General features: G+C 36.6%; 2 protein-coding genes across 2 annotated transcripts in view; one reads left to right on the forward strand and one right to left on the reverse strand.

Moving 5' to 3' along the window:
- Positions 1 to 22,292, reverse strand: part of LOC106872565 (nucleolar protein 10) — a 328,579-nt gene that overhangs the window by 54,015 nt on the left and 252,272 nt on the right. The window lies entirely within an intron of this gene.
- LOC106872561 (uncharacterized) overlaps positions 1,254 to 22,292 on the forward strand; it is a 23,680-nt gene continuing 2,641 nt past the window's right edge. Inside the window, exons 1-4 of the mRNA XM_089356948.1 lie at positions 1,254 to 4,132; positions 12,159 to 12,302; positions 15,677 to 15,718; positions 21,528 to 21,595. Coding sequence (XP_089213074.1) covers positions 2,606 to 4,132; positions 12,159 to 12,302; positions 15,677 to 15,718; positions 21,528 to 21,595 — 1,781 coding nt within the window. The 5' untranslated portion in view covers positions 1,254 to 2,605. The remainder of the gene's footprint in view (positions 4,133 to 12,158; positions 12,303 to 15,676; positions 15,719 to 21,527; positions 21,596 to 22,292) is intronic.

Consider the following 22,292-nt stretch of genomic DNA (forward strand, 5'->3'; position numbering starts at 1 on the left):
TTACGGGCCTTAACGCTGCGAAAATGCTTTAAAAATTGCAGTTTTTCTGCCCCTGGGTCCGCATTAGACAAGAAGTTAAAAATGTTTTTAGCCCATGACAATCCATGGACCCTATGTAATGCATGTATAAAATTTCATTAAAATCGGTTGGGTGAATCTCGAGTTATAACGACATGACAAACACACAGACAGACACACATCCTATGTTTTATATATATATAGATTAAAAAAATCCCCTGGAGCCGTGTGGGACTTGATCTTTTTTCGCAGGAAGCTTAATTCATGTCTTTGTCTGAAAAGTCACCGCTAAACAACCACACATATATACAACACCCAAATATGTCATTCTAAAAAACATTGTTTCTTCTGTTCGAGTATAAAAAAAACATATGCTAAGAAATAACCGAAAAATAATAGCCTTATTGATTCTACAGACTTTGTCATCTTACCCACAATCGGTGATAATTACAGATGAATAATAACTGTTGCATTCCGTCCAATTCTACCTTTTTACGTCTCGGCTGTATCTTACCCAAGGTTCTACAAGCACACAGGAATATACAGGACAAGGAGAAAGTACCATATGTCCAGATTTTTGCCATACAGGTGGATTAGACGAAGACATTTAGTAGAATACTCTTCGCGTTCACCAGACCAAAGACCACAACCAGCAATTTGCGGTACACAATCAACGAAAATGTGCACAAATACAAAAAAAAAAAAAAAAAAAAAATTGTTTCTTGATGTTTGCGATTCTATTGCTTCGCGTTATCAGCACAAACTGGACCAGGACGGTCATCAGTTTGAAAACAGGCGTTCATTAAAAATTAAAATCTGTCTGTATATTATATATTTTGAAAATGAAGTGTATTTTAATAAACACCGACTTTATAATTATTCAATGAGTGCATGCATTTTGGGATAGTGTATACACACACGCGCGTGAGTAAGTGTTTGTGTGTGTATTTGAGAGTATGTATAGATGAGAAAAAGTTCGAGAAAAAGAGAAAGAGAGAGAGATACAGAGAGAAGGGGAAAAGAGAGAGAGAGAGAGAGAGAGAGAGAGAGAGAGAGAGAGATAAACGAAGGTAAAGAGAAAGCAACTTTAAACAAATAGAACTTTCCATTAAATCAATCACAGTTATTCTGTTTCTATTTTGTTTTTATTTTACTTTATCCTTTATTTATTTTGACTCGTTCGGAACCGGCCTGTCGTATTGAAAGAGAAAAAAAAAAAAAAAAGCAGAAGTAAAGAAAAGAAATACTGTTTCAAGCAACGTCATAACTCTTGTACATGCGCACAAGGACATGTCTTTATTTACACACACCACCGAAGCAGATGTATTTAAATGTTATTACATCTATTTTCAACAATATATGTAGTAACATTCGGACTTCCTCCTTCAGATTTAATTCTACGAAACATGAGCAGCCAAGGACGTTGTTCCAATCGAAGTTAACGAAAAAAAGTCCAGTTTTCTTCACAAAGATTTTTTTGATTTTATTAGGCGAAAAGTTAATTAATTGATTGTATTATTATTATTAATTTTTTGGAGGGGATTGGTATTAGTGAAATAAGAAAAGAAAAGGAAAACTTGGAAAATCGCACGATTATCAGGATTAGCAGAGTTGATAACAAGGATTACAGAAATAGTACAAGAGTGACAGCAACGACAACGGGAACAAGAATAAGAAACAGTCATAGCAGTGGAAATATGTGTAATTAAATAAAGGAAACTGATGCTGTATATGCTTAAGACACCAACTGAAGCGAGGCTAGCAACAACAACAAGAACAATACCAGCACCACTATCATCATCATCATCATCGTCATCATCGTGGTCAGAAGCAGCAGCATTAATTACAAGTACAGCAGCAACAGCAGCTACAGCAGCAACAGCAGCTACTGTGACAAGAACAACGACCACCATAACAGTTGCAGTCACGGGATACCCAAAACGACAGAACTGGAAGACTCCGGAAAGTCTTCAAAATAATAACAACAACAACACCAACAACAACATTAGCTACAGACAATACTAGCTTTACTACAGTATTAGAAAAAAGTCCAGAATTAGAACTTTGGCCTAATTATTCATTAACAAAATAAAACAACAAAAGCCAGAAAAAAATAATAATAATAGAGCGAAAACAAAACAAAATTTAGAAAAAGCGGAAACGAAATGAAATAAACAAAATAAAACAATAGACGTTTCACCACCAACACCAGTACCCCAGCACCGCCGGCATCACCAGTATCACCACCACAACTACTACCAGAACCACTACTGCTGCTGCTACTACTACTACTACTACTACTACAAAGAAAACACTTCCAGCAATTCAGTAGTTATATGAGAGATATATGAGAACCGTGTCCACCACGAGAAAACCAGACAAATTGGAGCATCTTACATAGATATCGACATACTCATATAGTTACTCATATATACAGTCATACTTACATAAACGCACGTACACACACACATACACAGGCACACATTACATCTATATTATAACTTATATAAAATATATAATATATATTGCATAACTTCGTCCGCTGTTCACTAGGAAGCTTGTGTTTACGGAGAACACCAAGAAAAATATGGCTTCATCTTTAAAACGACCTCGGACTTTGTTCATAGTCTTGTTAATGGCTATAAGTATTCAGTTAATAAAATCAGAACAATTCACCAATCTAAAGCAACGGGATCTGAATGATAAGTTAAAGTCTTTGCTTAATTTATTCGGTGATGACTTCGATGACGACGACAATGGCTACGCTCGCGATGACAACGATAATGAAAACCCCTATGAATACAGCTCTACGGACGGTGATGACGTGTCCAGGTCAGAGACGGTACCGCCTTCGTCAACGCATGACATTTATGATGACGAAGTTGACACGAGCGACAGCGATGATTATGGATATGGCAAAGACAACGACAAAGATTCCTATGAATATGGCTCTACGGACGATGAAGATGTGTCCAGGTCAGAGACGGTACCGCCTTCGTCAAGGTATGACATTTATGATGACGAAGTTGACACGAGCGACAGCGATGATGATGGATATGGCGAAGACAACGACAAAGATTCCTATGAATATGGCTCTACGGACGATGAAGATGTGTCCAGGTCAGAGACGGTACCGCCTTCGTCAACGTATGACGTTTATGATGACGAAGTTGACACGAGCGACAATGAAGATTCCTATGAATACGACAACGACAATGGTTACGACAACGACAATGGTTACGACAACGACAATGGTTACGACAACGACAATGGTTACGACAACGACAATGGTTACAACAACGACAATGGTTACGACAACGACAATGAAGATTCCTATGAGTACGGCTCTACGGACGATGAAGATGCGTCCAGGTCAGAGACGGTACCGCCAGGGTATGGCATGATCTCCGATAGTACGACTTCACCAACTGACAGGACGTTAGAAAGAAAGTATTTCGCAAACAATAATATGCAAGAAGGAAATGAAGGGGGAAAAGAAAGAGAAGGACAAGTGCCAGAACAACTTCAACAAGACTGGCAAGAACAACAGCAAAAGCAAGGGGAATATCAAAGAGTAGGATTAGAAAAGCAAGAACCAGCACAACAGGAACAGCAGCAGCAGTGGCAGCAGCAGCAGCAATATCAAACAGGAGAACAACAACAGCAACAACAAACGTCTTTGAATTCATCTGCTATTGCTAATTATAATGATACGTACCCGGGTTCTTCGGCTTTTATAAACAGCCAAAACCAAGGATTATCAAATATCTCTGTTTCAGCACCGTCGAACAAGAGCAGCGACGGGAGGGATAGTAACGAACAATCAAATTCTCTATGTTCAACTGAACCAAACCTCTACGATTTATGTAATCTATCGATGTATCCCAAAGGTGTTTCTTATGCAAACCCCTTTACGTTTAGCTTATTGGAAAACACCATTTCCGATAATACGACGAGGCAGTCTCTGAAAAGTTGCCAACCAGGACATTGGTGTCTCGGAACCAATGTCACAGAGAGAAAACTTGAAAACTTTCCGAGGCATTTCTGCTGGTCCTCTCTGCTGACGTGCCTTGGAAACGTAGTGGAGCAGTTAAAAGTTTGTCCTGCATATCAGGTGAGTTCGGTTCTGTTCAGTGGAAATTGCGGCTTTGAATATTGTTTGTTGTTGTTGTTGTTGTTTTAGTTTAGCCTCTGCTCAGCCTTGATTAACCATGATCATCCAGTGGTTTTAGAAGTATCTGGATCTAAATCTGTACTTCCTAACATGCTTTTCCGGAGCCCTTGTGTTCCGCGACAGTTTGCTACGCAGAATCGTGATAAATAGACAAACTATATGCAGCTGGATCTTAGAGATATTTTCGTGTTTACTTCTTATAACCTGTAATTATATTATACCTGCATAGAATATTCGCTAGGGAAATCCTCTCCTCTCTAAGTAGCAAGGAAACATTATGGAGAAAGTTGGTTAAGAGGAAATTTCTAAAACCTCTGTGATACTTGATAACCTTAGCAGTGGTAACCCTTTAAAAGATATTTAATCCCTTATGAATTTTAACTTTGTGAAAAAGCCTACAAATTATTATTAAAATATATAATAATTCTTAAAGATATATGATATTGGTCGAAGTTTGTCTCGTTTGAGAAAAACCAAATCAAATCTTCTTCTGCTGGATTTTTCAGTTTATTTAAGAGCCTTTTAGATCTGATGTAGTGATTTTCTTATGTTTTTTTCTGACAAATTGACCTTTCCTCATATAAGATTTATATCTGATGTCTTCGTAGACAACATTTCTGACTTCCATCTGACACATGGAGATCTTTTGCAATGGACTTCATGCATTATTTGAGATTGTAATCAATGGTCTGTTGAACTTGCTGGATAAATTCAGGTGTTCTGATGATTCCAGAGAGTTTAGAATGTTTTTTATGCTTTGATACTGGTGATATGTTTCTATCTTCAGTCTCTAGCTCCTTACAAACACTGTAGACGAAAAATCTGGCGACTTTTAAAAATCGTGATATTTCTAAATCATTATGCTCAGCCTTTATAACCACAATAACAGCATGCCTCTTCATTTCTTGAGAAAGCTGAGGGTCTGCCATTATTATTTTCTGAAACAAAGATTATACAGAGTTAGCAAAAAATGCTGCAGTGATCCAAAAAATGTATGTCCTCAAATACCTTACGCACCCTGTATATATGCCTGCCTGCTTGTCTGTCTGTCTGTCTGTCTGTCTATCCACCTATCTATCTATTTATCTATCTATACACCATTCTCTCTGTCTCTCTCTCTATCTATCTATCTATCTCGCAACCGGGAGTGCAACATCCTCACACAAGACAGTGCGTTGTGTTCTTGAGCAAAACACTTTATTTCACGTTGCTCGGTGATCGCTTCAACAGCCGACGTGTGGTAGACTTGTGCACCTGTACAGGCAATGTCAACTTGATGGAAGGAGTGAGCTAAGTAACGAACAGCACACATATTTGATTACTGTGCAGCTTGTTCAGCAAGAAATTGCTGAAGCCTCATCTGTCTTCTATGACAGGACACTCTGCGTCAAAAATGTAAATGAGCCAATTGGTTAATATAGGCCAAAAGAATAAGCCAAGAGGACAGTGTAGAAGCATAGCGTCTGTATAATCACTGAAACCAAGAAAGTAAATCAATATAGTACTATGTTTAATGATGACTAATTTCGCCAGTCGGAGATCTGATGATTTAGGAAATGAATAAACGAAGCCGCTTGCGTTAAAGAAAAGCAATCACTTTTTGGGATTTGTTCTTCCCATATTTTGTTACACCAAACATTTACGATTTATACAAGGAAACTCGCACATGGTAGTTCAATTTACTAGAAATAGCAGTCAAATTTCTCTCATTTCACATTCTATCATCTGAAGAAAGGAAAGGATTCACGTTAGATTATGTAATCCGTGATATAACCTCACAAAAAATAAAAGGAAAATGGATGGCCGTGGCCAGAACAGTTTGACTGCATTTGACTAAATTTACTGAGTATTTTAATTCCCCAAAACACCATTTTTTTTTCCTGTGGCATTTTTGAAATTTTATTTTTTTAAATATGAGTAGTCTGTATTTTATCTGATATACCTGTGTTTTGTATATCGTTCAAATTCGTACCACTGGCCACGCTGAGTTATTTCTCTTAGCTCAGTCTTGTCTACCCCACCCCCAGAAAATATACTTAATCAGTTATTAAGAGTAAAACTCGAAGTAGATAAAGCTATAAATAATAGCATATAAATATTGTATTAAAAAATCCAATATTTACATGCTTAACGCGACAGACGTTCTAACATTGAACCAAAGCAATCCTTCGAAATTCTGATTCCATTTTAGATGCTTTGTCCTTACCAGCGACAATATATATATATATATATATATATATATATATATATATATATATATATATATATATATATATTTATGTGTGTGTGTGTGTATCTCTGTGTGTATATCATCTGTGTATATATATATATATATATATATATATATATATATATATATATATAAATGAGTAACAGTAGTGTTACAGGTGTCAATCTATTATGGCCGTTTCTAACGACTCTTTTAATTGATTGATGAAAACACAATGTCATTGTAAAGAAACTGTCTTCGTCAGATGAATTCATGAACTTCAAAATAAAGGATATTCAGAATGATTTAACATAGCTTAAAATCCACGGAGCAAAAACATTTACATTGATTCTGCTACCATTTCAGTTGGCAGAACGGATTTACCAGAATAGTATAGATTTGGTCAGAACAGAGAAAGTTAGGGGTTAGTAGAGTTTTTAGGAGGGGAAGGAATAATTTGACTCCAGTGATCCGTTTATCTATACTTTTAACAAGAGAGGAGGACGCGGCCCCAGTAGTCTAGATTTATTTATTAAGGAGTCGTTTAATGTCCACTGGTCAGTGATAAGAAAATGAATTGTGGTCAGGTTGACCTACTAAATTATCAAGGTCGTATGTGATGGAACCAGTACACAGGCTTTATCTCCGCCGATGGGCAAGGCAGAGGGTAGTAATAAGGGAATGAGGGATGGGGAAGGGATGACAAGGAGAAAGAAGAAAGAAAGGAAGCTGACCTAACCATTATTAATTACCGTATTAGTAAAGGAAAACTTTCGCTAAATCATCCAAAGATTTTTATGGAGTAGACATATATACTGGTGGCGATCTCCTCCGGAATCTGGTGAGTGTGTCGACCCTACTGAAGAGGCTTCGGTCTTCAAGCCGAAACCGTCGATGGTGTAGGGATATCACGACTGCTGATTACGGCCGTTTACGGTCGCTGTCTGTATGTTTGTATGCAATTATGTGCTTTGACTGCAGCATCAGAACACTTTAGCTCTTATTTCTAGCGTTCTAGATGCTTGTAACACCCTCTGTCCTATTTAATGACAATATATATACATACAGACATATACACATGTGTGTGTATATATGTGTTTTATGTATTGGCCAAATGGTTTTAAGCACGAAAACACCCACATTATGAACTTGCAGAGAAATTTGTAGAGTCTGCATTGGTCTAGAAAGGGTTATACCTCTGTATACCATTCTGTCATTAAATGCTGTCTTAACGATAGTGTTTATACGAAGAATAATTTGAGAAACGGTCTTCCTAACGACTTGGACAGCTGCATCTCCCGGCCTCTTCCGTTAAATTCTGATAACGTCAAATTGTAATATAATATCTAAAATATTCAGAATGGAGAAGCATTGATGTTTGTATTTCAGCATGTCATTAGTTTTTGTCTCGTTTGTGTTGACCATCTGCCGCACGTGCCCTGTATCGATTCGCCCGGTTGATGTTTTGACAGACTTGATGTTATTAATGACTTAAAACTGCATGATTTATAGGAAATGAAGGATACGAACCACTCGTCTCTTATTTCATCTCCGGATTCCCTTACTTTGAATTAAAATGTGTAAAGAAAAAACCCACCAAAATATGAACATACTATTAAAAGCTTGTTTAGGGTATTAATATTAGTTTCAAATATTGGTATAAGGTCAGAAAATTCGGGGAAAGGGATAAATCGATTACGCCGACCTCAGTGTTCGACTGGTACTTATTTGATCGACCCCGAAAGGATGAAAGGCAATGTCGACTTCAGCGTAATTTGAACTCAGAACGTAAAGATGGACGAAATGCATTTTTCCCGGCGTGCTAACGATTCTGCCAGTTCGTCACCTTGGCTAGAATATTGATGTTGGATGGTGATTTGTCGGAGTCGTTAAAGTGTTGGTTTGAATGATTTTGCGGTATTTGTTCCAACTTGCTGCATTCTAAGTTAAAGTTCCGCCGAAGTCGTCCTTTTGGGGTCGATGTAAGGCTCTGTACCTTCTGAGGTAAAACCCTCTTTTTTTGTCACCAATGGTAAAAAGCGAAACATCTGTCAGAATAACAGCATCAGCGGTGAATATATATTCTTTTCTGCTACTATTGGCACAGGGCCAGTAATTTTGAAGATAGGAGGCAAGTCGATTACCTGGTCCCTAGTACTTAACTGGTATTTATTTTAACGACCATGTCCAAAAAGCTGAAACATAAAGTCGGCCTCAACAGCATTTGAACTCGGGATGTAAACATACCGCTAAGAGAAAGATAGTTTCATTGCTTTGGTTGGAATGTTGGCTGCGACAAGATGTTAGAACAGTGTATTTATATATCAGATTCATGAGATATGATATTAAAATCGCAGTAATTGAAACTTGTATTCAGTTAATGAATTTTAATAGAAAATGGACAGTTTATATTTACAATTAGGAATATCAAAATTTATCAAATTAGTTATTTTGACTTTTTAAAGCTGATCTCGAGACTAACGTAGATGTTCCCTCATAGATATTATAATCGGTGACAAAGTCATCCGTTGTATATATTTATTGGTTGATAGACACAAACGGGCAAGGAACCTGATTTACAATCTTCTTCATAACGATTAGGATTTATGAGAAATTACTTTCCATGAGTATTTTTGCCGCTAATCACTGGTAAGACCTTGGATCGGATTGATTATCCAATCGGGTGATTGATTTTACTTGTTCTTTGACATATTTTTCAATACACATTTTGCTTTTGGCTATACTTCTGTCAGCTTTGAAAATCTATTGTTGATCTGATATGAAGAGGTCAAGCAACACTTAAAAAAAAGCTATTCTACAAAGAGCTGATACGTAATCCCATATGCTTTTCACATCCAATTTGTAAATGGTACTCACTTCCCAGCAAAATATAATCCCGAGAGGCCCACTGGAGACCTCTGTTTTCAAATTTGGTTGCTCTTTCGGATCAATATAAGGCCTAACTGCAAGTGTTTCCCTTTCATTTTCTCCATTACATATGTATCCCTTTTCCTACAACCAGGCGATCAAAGAACTCTCTACGTAGTCACTCAACCAGATCGAAATATCAACCAAACTTCCTTCAAACCATCACATCGAACGTCTCAAAAAGGAAGTATAAAATAAAAATTTAGTCCGGATATATAAAATTCGGAAATAGCTCCTCCTAGAATCGATTTTGATCTTAAATTTGCTTGGTCTGGGCTGAATTGGAACTAAACAACCATAAAAAATAAAAAGGAAGACAATCTGCTTGATAATTCTCTTTCCTTTTAAACAACATCCGTGAACCTCACTGCACTATTGACTCTTCGAAACACAAATATACAAATTACACATCTTATTCATATCTTAGACACAAACATCTCATCCCCTACATCTTACCCATCTTTTTGACCCAGCTCCCCTCTGTATTATTACGATTTTTTTCTGAACAGATAGACATAACCTTACTTTGGTCATTAGAAATTAAGTGTACGCTATGGAGAATCTTTCATGTTCTTAGAAGAAATAATCGTGTCTTCAATGATGCTTACACTTCACAAGGCCTAACCATTAATTTTCTTTAGCCTAAACCTTATATTGATATAGAGATTGCATCATCGTCGACCTATGAATAGAATATAATACGGCAACAACACGCTTTTAATGTCCTATGCAGTAGAATACCAGTTTGAATCACATTTGGATAAGAACTCAAACGCCAAATACTGGCGGCGATGCACACCATATACGCACACTACTTTTCACTGGTGAGAACGAGGCTTAGGGATGGCAGCAAGCTTTGAATTTGGAAGCAACATGAGAGTAAATACTACTTAGAATATATCATGATGCCCTGCTATCACGGCCATCACATCTCAAAATGCATATAAATGTAATTAATTTTTTGTAGAAAATATTTTTTTATACAGTCTACAGCTTTCGTTATGCTCAGATACCATTTCATAAGAATTTAATAGTCCCTCATCTCCATTAATTTAAATCTGTAATATTCTTATCGCTTCTCTGCCTAGTTAGTTCAGCTAAAATGGCGGAGTGTGTTCGGAATGAGTTACTTGTTCTCCTGTCTATCTTTGTCATTAATCTTTCTTCAAAACTTTTGTAAAGGACACACGCTCGCACGCACACACACACACACACACACACACACACACACACACACACACACACACAATAACAACATCAATTACAACAACAACAACAACAGCAACAGCAGCAGCAACAGCAACAACAACAACAACAACAACAACAACGAGTAAACGAAAACAAAATTCGTTCTGCTTTTTCTTTGAAGCAGAAATATTTCCTTTTTTTATTATTTTTCTCATTTCGTGTTTTTGTTTTTTTAGTATTTTTGCATTTTTTTTTCTGAAGACACAATCAAATGTTTTGTATTACATTGTTGCTGTATTTCTTCTGTAGAGAGAAACTTAATAAACGAGTTATTATAAAAAATATCAGAGGCGACGACTTATCAGAGGCGGTGGAGCGCAAAACTGAATACATTACACTCTTTGCTTTCGTTTAGTTTAACTACGAATCCAGTCAACTTTGTTTTTCTTCTTTCCGGGTTCGAAGAACTATCAATCACGTCCATGGATCGATTCAATACGAGAATGTCAAAAGCATTCATAAGTTGTTCCTCTGAATGTATGCAGTGAATCGTCTTCTAGTATTACCATGCACCTTTACATATCTATCTATCTATCTATCTATCTATCTATCTATCTATCTATCTATCTATCTATCTATCTATCTATCCACCCACGCTTATATTAAAAATATGATGAAGATGACTTGGTATGTTACTTTGCGGCAATATTACAGCTGTCTATGACGAGTGATATGGAGCGCGAATTATATTTTGTGTAAGCTGAAACGGTGATTCAGGTGTAATTACAATTTGAAGCTTTTTTGCTTCATTTACTCCATGAGAGCGACAGGTGAATGTCACCCCTTCCTATTTTATATGCCCTCTAAAAATATAGAAAAAACAAAAAAAGACATAACAAAATATTTCTAAATGCGTAGATTAAGATGTAAGCACCCAGCAAATCGAATCCGCAACTCGGTCTCGTTTCTTAACTGACACAAATTCTTTTACTCATGAGAAGAAAAAAATAAAATAGTCTATCCACCGGACACATTTGTTTACTGTGTTTAGTTATGGCTCTTTAAATTCTGTGTTCAAATCCTACCAACATCGATTTCATCTTTCAGCTTGTTGAGAATAAAATATGTTCCTGATGAAAACAAGGTGTAGCCTTAAGCGTAAGGACACACACACACACATACGACTGGTTTCCGCACAGTTTCCGTAAGAAAATTCACTTACAAAGCATTACTCAGTGGGACTGAAACCAAAATCACCTGATTGCAAAGCGAGTTTGTTAACCACACAGCCACGCGTTATTATCTTCTAAGAGTAGGTACCATTTCCTCTGGAAAAAGCTTTATAAGATAGGTCAATAGTCTCTCGCGGAAACAGGGTTGACTTAGGCCGGATTTGAACTCAGAAACTTAAACGGAAGCATCTATGTACCGCTGGATATTTTGTCTACCAACCCATCTCCATCATTGTTTTTCTATCTATCTATCTTTCTATCTATCTATCTATCTATCTATCTATCTATCTATCTATCTATCTATCTATCTATCTATCTATCTAATTCACACGCGCATATAACGTTTTTTTGACAGTTGAGCAAAATAAAGAACTATCTCGTTTATATGTTGTCGATGTTTCATTGACAGAAATACACAACTATTTTGTCGTCACTGGATCTGATGTGTGATTATTTTGATCAAGACCCAGAACTCAAGCAAGGGTCACAATGTGGAGTTCGTTTGTTGGAAATGATTTCTGTGACCTTCAGCGACCTGGAAAGAGAAATACCAGTAAGTAGCTTTGACATTTTTGGTTGATTTCTGTTGCTTAAATTTAGCTCCCTCCAAATTTTTTTTTTTTTGTATAAGGTCAAAAGACACTGGCGACTATGATGACCGTGCATATGTTTTTCTTTCAAATATACAAGTTCTGTTTATTTATGTGTGTGTGTGTGTGTGTGTGTCCCCTTTGAAATTGCTTTTATTCATGGTTTGAGTTTTGACTGCCCTTTCTAGCATGTAAAATTTCCTGTCAAAGGTTACCTCTTTCGTGTATAAATACTTAAATTGTTTGTACACTAATATATATATATAAATATATATATATATATATATATATATATATATATATATATATATATATATATATATATATATATATATATATATATATTTATATGCTTTTAATCTTTTATCTTTTTACTTGTTTCAGTCCTTAGACAGTGGTCTTCCAGCCGCCGTGGTACCGTGATTTGGTGTCCACAGCAACACATTACTCACAAATTCTTCTTTACTTCTCCAGCAGTGGCCAGCAAACCTCAATCTCCGCTCTTGGATGGTTGATGAGAAAGTTGGTACATTCCCATATAACCGTTATTTTGTTGGGTGCTCCCCCCAAGAGATGCTGAGCACTGCACGTAACATTTTGGTATAGGCACTGTCCAGCATGCACCCGAGTCTGTTGGTGAGGGTCTAAGTTGGAGATCCATAGACAAGTACAGGTTCAACAACTGCTCTGAAGAACTGTCTCTTCAATTTATCTGGTAGGGTTGACTTCCATATTGTTCGAAGACCGTCTATAGCTGGCCAAGCCTTAGCAACGCGAGGTTTTATAACACAGCATTCCTTTGAATTTCTCCAACCATTTTAGAAACGTTATTCTTATCAGCGGAAATTCTATGTTGTTGACATAAGAATTTTATAAACTTCCGAAAGAACTGGATCCAATTCTGGTTTTAAACATTAACTTTCGAAGAGTGCGCACGCATACATACACCCATACACATACACATACACACATATCCACCCGAGCCATCAATCGCAAGTGTGACTTGCTAGTAAAGATCATGCGGTCACTAATTACTTTGGGTGCCAAAGATCATGCGGCCACTAATTACTTTAGGTGCCAAAGTTATCGTATGCAGACACAGACCTCCGCTCGGCCTTCTCGTCCTTGATGCAACATAATATTGCCGACATGACATTTTTATGTATATAGTTTCATGCATATGTATTTATGTGCTAAATCTTTGGAAAGTTTTACATATCTTTATAATTCCATTGATGGCTTGAATCTGGAGTTTTCTAATCAGCCTTTTTCTTTCAGGTTTTGAGAACCCTAATTTTTCCAGGTTATTGTTGAGGCAGTTCGTTACATATCCCAATGCCCCAACAATCACGGGTATGAACCTGAACTTGTAGTCTGGGTGGAGTATCTGCAAATTTCTCAGTAGCTCGGCGTAGTTGTTCTCTTTTTCTCTAATCTTTAGTGTGATGTTGACATCCGCAGGACAGCTGATTTCTACTACTGTACACAGTTTCTTTTCTCTGTCCCAGATTACTATATCCGGTCTATTATGTCTGCATCTTATTGAGGTTTGTATGTATGTATGTATGTATGTATGTATGTATGTATGTATGTATGTATGTATGTATGTACGTACGTACGTACGTACGTATCTATCTATCTATCTATCTATCTATCTATCTATCTATCTATCTATCTATCTATCTATCTATCTATCTATCTGTCTGTCTGTCTGTCTGTCTGTCTGTCTGTCTGTCTGTCTGTCTGTCTGTCTGCCTGTCTGTCTGTCTGTCTACACATATATACAAAATAATTGCTTAAAAAATAAACCTGACAATCATCTTTATGCAAAAACAGCTGATAACGTGTACAATAAACATAGTTCAGTTATATTACTGTAATCGAGGCTAAAGTAATGTAAAAAAAATCTTTCAAATCATATATATTAAAACAAAATGCTAAACTACATACGATATTATATTACTTAAAATATTTTATTTGAAAATAAATCTCGACGTGGTTATTACATTTAGTTAAGTCTACATTATTATTTAATTGTATTACAGTCTTTCCACCGTTCACAATAGATAATAACACACATTTTGTCTTTCTTTCGATACTATCATAATGTAGGCTTTTGAATTTATTGCAATCGTTATTTATGTAGTTTTTGAGTATTTCATGTATTTTTCTATGTAATTATATATATATATATATATATATATATATATATATATATATATATATATATATATATATATATATATATATATATATGTATATATGTATGTATATACATACATATATATATAAAGGTAAGCAACGTTTTGAAACATGAAATTCATCACAATATATTTCAACAATGCGGAAATTTTATTTATCAAAGTACGTACCATTACAATCAACACATTTTTGCCAACGAATTACAAATTTGTTTATTCTAGTAACATAAAAATCTGGAGTCCTGGAGATGATGAACTTTTTGAATGTACTTTCAGCATCGGTTTGATTTTTGAACTCCTTCTCTCACAGGAAACCATCAAGGTGCTTGGAAAAGTTGTAGTCGGTAGGAGAGAGGTCTGGGGAATAAGCTGGATGGGGAAGAACTTCGTAGCCAAGTTCCCTCAACTTCTGGAGTGTCATTAGTGAAATATGAGGTTGAGCATTGTCATGAAGAATGATTAGCCCTCTTCTGTTGACCAGTCTTGGACGGAAGAGTAGCGGTTTTTTATTCATTTTGGCAATTTCTTGGCAATATGTTTCTGCAGTAATAGTTTTTCCTGGTTTTAAGAAGTTATAGTGGATGAGTCCAGTCGTACACCACCAAAAAGTCGCCATAACCTTCTGTTTGAAGAGATCAGGTTTAGGGAAGGTTTTCAGTGCTTCATTTTGGTCCAACCACTGCAAAGTATTTTTTATATATTATTGTACAGAATCCACTTTTCATCGATCTGGTAGAAAGAGCACTCAAATTACACAGAAATTGCACTCTAGCGCGCTAGATCGTGTGGTTTTAGATACACTATGTGCGAATAGTGAGACGGGATGGTCACGGCTGAAATGCTTTTGACAATCTTTTGCTTGGATCAGCTATTGCTGATCAGTGTATGAACAACAACAACAACAACAACAGCAACAACATCAACAGCAATATCAACCACAACACTAACAGCAACGATAACAAAGCAATTAAAAGTGCACCAAGTTCAACATCAACGACAACAATAACAAGAACGATAATTAGCCACGTCAACATTAATAACAGCAACAATGTTATTAAGTTATTTTATTTTGAAAGCTAATTAATAAAATGTGTTTTCAATGATCCATTTAGTAAATATTCTGTTCTTCACAACAGCAGGTGCAGGAGGTTGACCAGTGTAATAGCCGGACCGGTTTGGTAAGTATTTCGTTTCATTCATCATAGAAGTACAGAACGATAAAAATAAATTCGTAAACATCTGGTCGTGTTAAAATTATTATTAATATTATTATTAAGGCGGCGAGTCATTAGCAGGCCAGGCAAAATGCTGCGAAGCATTTTACCCATCATTACGCTCTGAGTTCAGATTCCGCCGATGTCGATCGTCTTTCGTCTTTTCGGGGTCGATAAACTAAGTGCCAGTGAGATCAATGCAATCGACCTAGCTCGCCTCTAAAATTGCTGGTCTTGTGCCAAAATTTGATACCATTATTACCTCCGCCTTAACGAAGGCGGAGGTATCGTTTTCAGTTGTATTGGTTTGTTTGTTTGTCTGTGGACAAGATATCTCAAGAACCTCTGGATGGATTCGGATGAAACTTCCAGGAATGTTTGGCCTTGTGACTAACACGAACTGATTTGGGGATCAACCTGGTTCTGGACAAGATTTCTGGATTACTTTTCTTGTTTTTTTTTTTACTTAATTTTTGAGAGCGATCGGGTTCATTGTTAGTATTCTCGTTTGTGAGAAAAGTTAAGATTATTTCAGATATTTTCATTTTAAAAATCATCTCTGGCTAATCGTTGAGAGGACGTTGGTGTTGCCTTGGCGGAGCTTTGTGCTGTCTGAGTGTTCTTGTTATTATTTATATTTTATCTTTATAATAGGTTTTGTTGGAACGGGCTTGCGTAGCGGGCTTGCTACCTGCAGCTTTCGGTACCACGCTATTCACTCTTTTTAGATAATACTTACCTGTTTATTCTGGCCGTGCCAAGGAGGTAAACCTTTCGTAGCAGTTCTGCTGGGAGCTCTATTCCAATTTCATTTATATTCCTATTATAATTGCCGAGCGAGAGAGCAGTGCATGCCATGAAAGTGACACTGGGCTAAAATATACGAAGCCCAGTATACCCGCCATGACCAGCGTCTGATAAGGATACACCAGGCACATGCAGGTGGGGACCAGCTAGAGAATTTTCTTCAGGTCGAGTAGCCTATCTCGTTCAAAAGGTCCCTGAAATAGGGTTGTTTAAGGATATTGAACAAAACAGCCATGTTTCCAAAGGTGAATTATTCAAATCCCAAAGAATTCCTCTCAACACATGGCTATGATGCTCCCCCGCTACTTCTGCTCATGATCAGAGATGTACATATCGTCAGCCACTAAGGGACATACTCAACTGGTTACGGTCAACTGACAAGCAAATCTGTGGTATTGAGCAGAATATTTGCTGTAACCCTTCTTTTGTACCAAGACAAAACAATGTATATAATAACACTTCCAATTAGTTAAGATGAAAAACCATGAGTGCCACTTCCTAGTACTGCATCATAGCATTTATTATTATTATTATTATTATTATTATTATTATTATTATTATTATTATTATTATTATTATTATTATTATTATTATTATTATAGATTGAATTGTTAGATTGAATTGTTATAATCTTAAAAATTCCGTGTTGAACAGTATCTCTTAAACTGATTGATTTTTGGCAACATATTGTGCAAAAGAAAATAAAAGGATAAATAAAACACAATAAAAAAAAGAAACCTTTTAAAACAAGCCCCCGCCCAACACCGTCTAGTTTTCTCGTCTCTTCTTGTTTATTTAAATTTTTAAACATTATCTTGCGATGATCTTGATCGAATCATTTCTTTCAACACGGCTGTTAAGTAAATGTTCCACAATGGCAATCCCAGGCATAGAATGACGTCGTAACTATATTGTACATTGTATGTTTTGTTTGGTAACATTAATAACTGCACAGTTAGAGTCACACAGCTTGCTTAGTGGAGGCGGAAGAAAAGGAGAGTGAGGGAATGGTGGTGGTGGTGTGTGTGTGTGTGTAAGTGAACGAATGTAAGTGTATGAGTGTGTGTATGGACTGAGTAGGTGGGAGATCGGTAGTTTTATGTCCTACCACTCCAAGATCACCTTATCTTATCTTTTCTATTCTATTACTGCGTTATTTAACGCCTGAAGACAAATAACACCCCCCCCCACTAAGTTCAGCTCGAAAACAGGTGTTAATATAGCAATGGAGGAAAGTGGTGAGCTGACAGAATCGTTCATACGCCTGATAACATGCTTAGCGGCGTTTCGTCCGTCTTTACGTTCTGAGTTCAAATGCTGCAGAGGTCGACTTTGCTTTTTATCCTTTCAAGGTCGATAAAATAAGGATTCTTTGAGCGCTGGGGTCAATGTAATCGACTTACCCACCACCTCTGAAATTTCTGGCCTTGTGTCAAAAATTGAAACCAATATATAACTGGAGGGGTTGCATGCTCGAACAATAGGTTATCAGGTGTGGGCGCTGACTAACCCTCGACGTCTTCGATTAGTTAATAAAGGAAATTCGAAGACAAATTATTAACGCAGTGGAAATATTGCATATAATAATAAACCAACAAAAGAGACCCTTCCTCGTGGCTCGATCTACTTCAAATAGTAGTCAAATCTCCCTCAAATCACACTCTACCATCTTAAAAAGAAAGGGGAAGGTTACTAGGCCAGAGTACCTTTAGAGAAAGTTTACTCGGTCAGGTAAAACACCAGCAGCAACAGCAGCAGCCCCCCCAACCAACCCCCCACCCCCACCACCAACAACAACAGCAATAGCAGCAGGTAGTTAGTTGTCGATGTGCGGTCAGAATCGACTTTCGTATTCATTTCTTTCCGATCGATAAATCATGAACCAGTTGTTGCTGCTTTTGTTTCGTCCCAGTTCAAATCGAACACGTAGAAATTCAATCTTATATGTAGGACACCGTGTATCTAGAAGTGCATTTCCAAATGTGCCCTTTTCAAACGGTCGGGGGCCCCTGGATGGTTCAGTGTGTACACCAGTATTATATTATTTTCTACTCTAAGCACAAGGCCCGAAATTTTTGGGGGAGGGGGGCCAGTCGATTAGATCGACTCCAGTACGCAACTGGTACTTAATTTATCGACCCCGAAAGGATGAAATGCATAGTCAACCTCGGTGGAATTTGAACTCAGAACGTAAAGACAGACGAAATGCCGCTAAGCATTTCGCCCGGCGTGCTAACGATAATGCCAGCTCACCACCTTATCCAGTGTTACATTGGGAGTAAATGCAGTCTACTATACTCTGTCTCCCGAAAATGTGCTATGGATCCCTTTGATCCCTATTTTAATCTAATGGACCCTCATAGCCATTCGATGTTAAGAAAAAAGTCCTCTTATGTTTTAATAATTAAATATTATTAGAAATTGAATTTAGAAAAATTGTTAAAATATTTTGTGCCTTGTAGAAGAATAATACATTTATTGCGCATAGGCACAGGCGTGGATGTGTGGTAAGAAGCCTGCTTCCCAAATACATCATGTTGCCGGGTTCAGTCCCACTACGTGGCACCTTGGGCAAGTGTCTTCTACTATAGCCTCGGGCCGACCAAAGACTCGTGAGAGGATTTGGTAGACGGAAACTGAAAGAAGTCCGTCGTATATATATATATATATATATATATATATATATATATATATATATATATATATATATATATATATATATATGTACATATATTTATATATATATGTATATGCTTGTGTGCCTGTGTTTGTCCTTCACCATCGCTTGACAACCGATGTTAGTGTGTTTACGTTCCCATAACTTAGCGGTTCGGCAAAGAGATCGATAGAAGAGGTACTAGGCTTTCAAAAAATACAGATAGAAAGTATGAGAAATAGATAGATAGATAGATAGAGAAAGAGAGAGAGAAAGAGAGAGAGAGACAAAAATATATAAATTACAATTTATTAATTGAAAACAACTGCTATAAACATTTTCATTCTCCTCATACACATGGAAGAAATTTGCTCACACATACCAGAGAGAGTGAGTGAGAGAGAAAGAGAGAGAGAGAGAGAGAGAGAGAGAGAGAGAAAGTGAGAGAGAGAGAACGACCGAAACATTAAAACGTCTTATGTCAAATAAGTCAACATCAAATCAACGACACGAAAACGACGGCGCCAAGGCGTCTCGTACACTTCCAGCCATGAATATTCCATATTAATTGCAGACAATGAATCTAGAAATACATGGTTCAAGATGTCCTCCCTTTTTATGATAGCAAGCTGTGGAAATTTAGCACAGGTTCGCCCATATCAGTGTTATATTTGAAAGGAGAATGCGGCGGTATCGAAACTGAGACCTGGTCTCCACAAGCCACAAGCAGCGTGTTTTGAAATGAAGATTGATTTATTTCGATTAAATACAGAAACTAACGTACACAAAACATAAAGACCTTGATAAATATATGTTGAAAAGCTAGTTACCAAGTCTAACAAACTAAATGTCAGTGACATATCAATTTGAGTAACATCCGGTAAATATTAGTTGATCAAATAAAAGCTTCTTTGTCAGGAGTGATTTATAGGATAAGCTTTCAAGATCGGGGCTGCTCACATCATTAACTTTGTAATCTATTATTTCTGTCATTTCAGTTTTCAATAGTTTTCAGGTACTTTATTTCTATATTAAAAGTAAAACGACAGACAAATAGACGGATAAACAGACAGACATTCAAGCTCATACATACATACATACATACATACATGATGGCCGTCCACTCGTGACCGAGGAAGACCATTGCCGACCTTCAGGAACATTGTGCGCTCTAGGACTAACTTATATTTTGCATTTGCGGCTCCGTTGGTGGCTAATGAGCCCTGCTCTTGGCAAGCATACACGACTGCAAACATTGCAGACCATACATACATACATACATACATACATACATACATACATACATACATACATACATACATACCTGTGATTTTTGGGGCCCTGGGATATGTAACATATTGCCTAAATACAAATCTTGAGAAATTAGGCTTTTCAGAACCAGAAAGGAGAAAGCTAATTCGAAGACTACAAATCCAATCTATCACTGGAACTGTAAAAATCTGTAAAACTTTCCAGAAGTTTATCATTTAAATATATATGAGCTTGTCTAGATATGCAACTATATGCATGAGAATACATGCGTAAAACAAAACATACAAATCTGCACACATACATACATACATACATACATACATACATACATACATACATACATACATACGTACGTACGTACAAAAATACTCTGCTGCTGATGTTGAAATTCCAATGAAGGAGCCATGGATCTAGGTTAGAAACCGATTCTTTCACTATTGGCAGGAAATTTTGAAATAAACTGAATAATGACATGCACACATTAAGGAGGATACGAAAACAAATATTTGTGAGAATGGAATTAAAATGTCATCATTAAACCGATGTTCTGCATTTACATTAATACAACTACTTATCTATCTGCCTGTATACTTTTATATCAACTTTCATATCCATAAAGCCTTTATATACTTTTAATCTTTTACATCAAAGAACCTTCAAAACTTTTATGTCCATAAATCTATTACAGAAAACCAAACCCTCTCACACCTTCTTGTAGTCTGCTACTATTATTTTGTTTTATTTTGTTTTATTCCATATAAAAAGGGACAAAGTATGATGCGGGCTGTTGGTTACTTGAAACGTAAAAGCATCATATCCGGATTGTGGGTCTTAGGGCTGTTATAAAACAACTCACGAAATTCATGGAAGAAATCACCCAAGTTAAACGCAGGGAAAACTGATATTTAGCTCATTGGAATTGTCCTTGACCCAAAATGCGCCATCTCGATAGACAGTTACAAAAGCAGCTTGTACAATGCTGGAATATATATATATATATATATATATATGTTTATATATAATTTTATTCTGTTTCAGATGCAGTCCGGCTTTCGTTGTCTGATGAACAGTTGCAATGTTCTAGATAGGATAACTACCTTCTGGCGGTAACTTACAGTCTCTTATTTATTTCTGAAATTGCTTTAACCTATCTATCTATCTATCTATCTATCTATCTGTCTGTCTGTCTGTCTGTCTGTCTGCCTGCCTGTTTATATAGGCGCTCATACACACATTCGGCCATACAAATATGCATGCATATTAAAATATGAATATTAAAATATTGACTGCAGGAAGCATTAGAAACATGATCGACCAGAATAACGCTTTGGCTAAAGAAAGGTAATGGTTACTCAATGATTATTATTATTATAATACTAATCTCTTTATTGCCCACAGGGGCTAAACATAGAGGGGACAAACAAGGGCAGACAAAGGGATTAAGTCGATTACATCGACTCCCAGTGCGTAACTGGTACTTATTTAATCGACCCCGAAGGAATGAAAGACAAAGTCGACGTTGGCGGAATTTGAACTCAGAACGTAAAGACAGACGAAATACCGTTAAGCCTTTCGCCCGGCGTGCTAACGTTTCTACCAGCTCGCCGCCTTGCTGTTGTTGTTGTTGTTATTATTATTATTATTATTATTATTATTATTATTATTATTATTATTATTATTATTATTATTATTATTATTATTATTATTATTATTATTATTATTATTATTTTCTCCCCGACAAAGTGGCAAGCTGGCCGAGTCGTTAGGACGCCAAGCGAAATGCTTATCAGTATTTCGTTCATC

Source organism: Octopus bimaculoides, chromosome 9 (assembly GCF_046866305.1).
Source record: "Octopus bimaculoides isolate indiv1 chromosome 9, ASM4686630v1, whole genome shotgun sequence".
Lineage (NCBI taxonomy): Eukaryota > Metazoa > Mollusca > Cephalopoda > Octopoda > Octopodidae > Octopus > Octopus bimaculoides.